This window comes from Chinchilla lanigera, unplaced genomic scaffold (genome assembly GCF_000276665.1).
Source record: "Chinchilla lanigera isolate Chin_1 unplaced genomic scaffold, ChiLan1.0 scaffold00005, whole genome shotgun sequence".
Taxonomy (NCBI): domain Eukaryota; kingdom Metazoa; phylum Chordata; class Mammalia; order Rodentia; family Chinchillidae; genus Chinchilla; species Chinchilla lanigera.
This window is the reverse complement of record NW_004955406.1, coordinates 10,348,219-10,353,310: the sequence shown is the minus strand read 5'-3', so window position 1 is coordinate 10,353,310 and position 5,092 is coordinate 10,348,219. Positions and strand designations below refer to the sequence as shown.

The following is a 5,092-nucleotide window of genomic DNA, read 5'->3' as shown; positions in this document are numbered from 1 at the left end:
TATCTTCTGCCTTGGAGCCAGCCAAGTATGGACTGAAACCTCCACAAACTATAAGCTAAATAAACCTTTCCTTCCTTCATTTTGGGCATTGGGTATTTTGTCTTAGCAACAAGAGAAAAGTAAGCAAGACAGCCTTTGGTGTGGCATTCCCTTTCATTCACTACCATATTCAATTTGTTACAAGATGATGCTAACAAGGGCCAAAGTAGCGGGTGCAATTTTGCAACTCGATCGCTCAGATTGAGATACTCTGTATCATAACTAAAATCTTTACCCTCCCCTGCCATCCATTTCTAAATTTTCTTGTTATTGGTTGTAAAGGAACTGGGGTAACATTGTATTATTCAAACAGATGTACTGTGAATAACAAGCTTATCTCCTGATGTGTACAGGCTATGAACTCTAGGTCAAGAGGGTTTGTAAAATTTTAAAGGAATAAGATGACCAAGATCTTAACAATAAATAAAAAGAAAACTAAAAATATATAAGCATTTGGGGGCTAAAAAGGAGTATAAAGTAGAGAAGATAAATTTGGGAAGGACGAGGGCAAAGAAGATACAAACCCATAAACAACCTCTGTCTCTCTATTTTCAATACCTCACTTACTATTATTTTACCTGGACTCCATGTGCTTTTCCTACCCAACTTTGAATCACCAGTCATCACTTTTAGACACCATGTTTGGATGCTCGATTTATTCTCGTGTGAAGTTTTCTTTGAAATAGCTATTTCTGCACACCCTTGTCCCTGCACTTCAACCTGTGTTCTCCTAGACCCTGTCCCTACAATTCTTGCCATCCTTCTATTCCTTCTCTTAGATCCGCACCCTTCTGCCCTTTTTCCCAACTGTGCACTTGTCATTTGATACCTATATCTATATGTACTGCACCTCTCCTCACCTTATTAATATGGTTTTCACCCTCAAAGTGTCAGCTTAAGTATGACTCACTACTAAGAAATGAAAGCAAATAGAATCAAATGACCAGTGCTAATGCCACAGCCTAAAGAGGGACAGCTCTCCTGAGAATACTGTTTGAAGGAGATCCTCCTCATTGAAGTGCCAGGCATTTTGCCAAGGGATTCATGCAAATCCAGTATTCAATCAGAGGAAAGCAACTATTGTGGGGTACAGAAATGACTGTATAACAAATATTGGTTTAGAATCACTGGAGCATTTTGCAAAATATATTATTTAATACTGAACCATGTAAGGTAATTTAGGCTCAGCCCTTAAGTTTCTAAAATTGCAAATAGTTTCCCTATTCACAGTGGAAGGCATTTATTCATCTACCTCGAACCATGCTTAAGACCAATTAGGCACAGTTTCAAAAATAGGCACCACTCATGTCTGATGGTGTATTGAAATGAACAGTTAATGTTTACAATTTTTTATGTTCTGATCGACTTTGCATGCTTGTGTCTGGTGGTCTGAGCAACTGATTTGAAGGTAACAATAGGCACTGGAATTACAATGGTGAACTCCTACCATCTTGTCTAGTGAAACTCTGTATTATCGCTAATGTTTTATCGAATAATTATTTTCTTATTCTCTTTAATGCTTTGAGCAATCTTTCATTCTTACATCTGGTAATCTGAGCAATGTAGTTGAGCATAGCGATATGTTATGTAACAAACACTGTTGATTTGTATTATTTTGTCTTGAAACCCTGTATCACTTTGAATGTTCTTGCTTTGATTTGTTTATGTTCATGATATTGGTATGCTGCTACTGTTCTACTTTTTTGCATGTTTGTTTCTCATTTATTACTCTCTTTAAAACAAAAAAATAAATAAAAATAGGCACCAGTTTTAAAAAAAATAAGTGATCATCTACAGAGAAGAAATGTCTAAAAAGTCTGACAAATCACAAAGTCCATCAACTTGTCTTTTCAGCGTGGTTCCCTCCCCAAATTGTTCCTTCATCACTGTGTTAGTCAGATTTCCATAACTGCAACAAATATCTGAGGTAATCAACTTAATAAGAGAAAAGGTTTATTTTGCTGCAGTTTCATAGGTTCCAGCTCTGGAATCAACTGAATCAATCAATTGGTCTTCTTCCTTTGGGCCTGAAGCAAAGAAATGCATCATGGTAAGGCTGCTCACAGTGTGACAGAAAGAAAAAAAAAAAAGAAAGGAAGGAAGTGGTGGCACCCCACATCTCCTTTAAGGCCATACCTGCAATGACCTAAAGACCTCCCACTAGGCCCCACCTCAAAGTTTCCACTGTCTCACAAAACAAGGACCAAGCCACTAACACATGGTTTGTTTTTTGTTTTGTTTTGTTTTTTGTATCAGGAATTGAACTCAGGACCTTGCACTTGCCGGACAGGTGCTGTGCCTCTGAGCTATCTCCTCAGTGTAAGCCACCAACACATGGGCCTTTAGGAGACATTTCCAGATCTCAACTGTAGCAAACACTCATCACTTCATATTCTCAGAGCATTCCCATGAAAGGAAAAGAGGCAGTCTGCTAAAAGATCAATTTGCTACAAGTGCTATTCCAGGAACCAAGCATGAAGAGCTGGTATAGGTAGCTAGGGACTGTTGCTCTGATCCAAAGCTAGTGCCTAGGAAGGTATATCAATCTTGGAATCTGAGTCAACAGGGGGGTTGAGCAGCAAGAGCAATGTCATCATGAAAGTACCTGTTGTATTCAGTTATAAGCTCTTAAGGGCTAGAGCCATGTTTTATTCAAATTTGTCACTCCATATATTCAGAAAGCAGAGTTTTATTACTTAAATTTTAAACTGTATAAGGCTTCCAGGAGATTCCACCAAAAGATTATACAAGTCCAGGGGCTGGGGATTTAGCTCAGCGGCACAGCGCCTGCCTGGCAAGTGCAAGGTCCCGTGTTCGATTCCTGGTACCAGAAGAAAAACAAAACAAAACAAAACAAAAAAAGGATTATACAAGTCCAAACTCTAACCTATAGATAGGAAGACTTATCTGGTTCATTTAATTAAGACTTTTAAGCCATTAAATAATCATGAGTTGCAAAAAGGCTTATTTTAAAAGACAGTCAAACTCCACCTCTGAGTTTCACTTTGTGTTCAAAGAACCAACATTTTAGGAATTGTTTGGGTCTGTGTGGGATATACAATGAATACTTTATGAAGTTTGTCATACAAAGGCATACTTCTTTTCAGGCACCAACCTGAAGGTTGTTCCACTGTGGACCTAGACCTGGATCCCAAGCGCTTTAGAATTAATGACATACTGTTCCTCTTTCGTACCACTGAATGTGCAAGGTAAGGTGGTACTTACTGATCGTGTAATCTTGCTGGGATTTATGTAGGAGACGTGAAAAGAGTTCTCTTTATCCCAGGATTAAGGAATAGACAACTAGAGAGAAGACATAAGTTAAGCTGACTTCTTGGCTTCAACTTCCTTCCCTTTCATCACCTTTATGGAGCTGGGGTGGTCCTCAGGGATCTGATGTGCTGTGTGGTTCCTGATCCTGTCAGCCTCACAGCATCCTGTGCCATAGTGGCAGAAATAGGAAATGAAAATGCTCAGTTGGTCACACTTTTATCCAAAATCTCATGCTGTAATTACTGGTGTGAACCAAAGAGTAGGACTTGTCATGCAAGGGTAGAAGATCATCTTGCAGGTTTCACATATCATCTAACATAACTAAGCAATTGCCATCCATTTCTGAAAGAGCAGGAGAATTCCTTTTAATATTCAAGAAAGAGCATTTTCCCTATTTATGTTTGCTTGAGAATTCTGGTTTTCAGACAATCAACAATGTTAAACGCATGTCTGGGGAGAAATCAAAGGTTTCTGTTCTAGCTGGGAGTCACCCATTGGCGAGCCAAAATATAACACATTCCATTATCTACCCATTGGCTTGAAATTTCAACAAAAACTATTTGGAGATACTTTTTGAGGATTTATTCAATGTAAATCTGCACCAGGTCCCTAAGCCACTTCTCAGCCCGTTCCAGCAAAGCACAGCAGAAACAGAATCAGGCCAGAATGATCTACTGTGCAGTAGGACGTCAGCCAGGCTTCTTCAAGAAGTTAGCCAGGCTTCTCAGGCCCTCCAACCTACCCTGCTGCAGCTATTTCAATGTCAGGGCCTCTGGGACTAAGTCTAGCTTTAGCAGTTCGGCAGGGCAGACTTGAATTTCCCAGACCCAAAAAGCAGCACGCCTAAATTGCTAAGGCTCCCCAACAGTCTCCACCAATACCACACCAATGAACATTTGTTACACAAAGTATCACGTGCGATTAGTTTCCCAAGTGGCCCAGTATCCACAGACGATGAAAGAAGCCATCAACTAAAATTAAAACAGAGAGAAACGCTCTTTGAATATGAGCGACTGTCTTAACTTTTCATCCTTGGGATTCCTCCCTCCTTCTGTAGGAGATCAAGTCAAGAGTCCATATGCTCTTCATCCCACTGTGAATCCAGCAAAGGTCCACAGAGCAGCAAGGTAAGCCAGAAATAGCGTGTGTCTTCCCGTTACACCCATCGTTGGCTCAGTAATACAGTATCTCAGCCTTTCTTTTGATGGAAGGCAAAGGTAGAAAAATTTAATGGGTATTTGTAAAAATTTTTTGAAAATCACTGTCTACATCTTTTCTTTTTTCAAGGCCTTCACATCTGCAAAAATCAGCATATAGTCATTAATAAAATAAATTATCCAGCCAGGCTTAGTGGTGCATGCCTGTAAATCAGTTATGTGGGAGAGTGAGGTGGTAGGATTTCGTATTTGAGGCCAGCCTGGGAGACTTGGTGAGGCTCTGTCTCAAATAAGAAGGGCTGGGGATGCAGCTCAGTGGTAAGGCACTTGCCTAGCATTATAAGGATATGGGTATAATTTCCAGCACTGCAAATAAGTAAAATAAATTATGTGTGCTATTTTTACACTCATATGACAATAAAGTAATTTTAGACTGTATCTTTTTCCAAAAAGTATTATATTAATATATATTTCACAGGAAAAAGAGACAGCTTGTAATGTAATTATATTTATTGCAACACTGTTATGGTTGATACATTGTGTCAACTTGGGGAGTCTAGAGGTTTGGCTAAGTAACTCAGCAGGAAGCCAGGGTGCTTACTTTGTATACATCCTGAGCCTGT

At 39.4% G+C, this 5,092-nt stretch overlaps 1 protein-coding gene across 1 annotated transcript in view; it reads left to right on the top strand.

Moving 5' to 3' along the window:
• The window catches only part of Wdr64 (WD repeat domain 64), a gene marked incomplete in the record, with an annotated part of 121,404 nt that overhangs the window by 85,767 nt on the left and 30,545 nt on the right, over positions 1–5,092 (top strand). Inside the window, 2 exon segments of the mRNA XM_013520508.1 lie at positions 3,147–3,248; positions 4,370–4,439. Of these exon segments, the coding sequence (XP_013375962.1) occupies positions 3,147–3,248; positions 4,370–4,439 (172 nt within the window).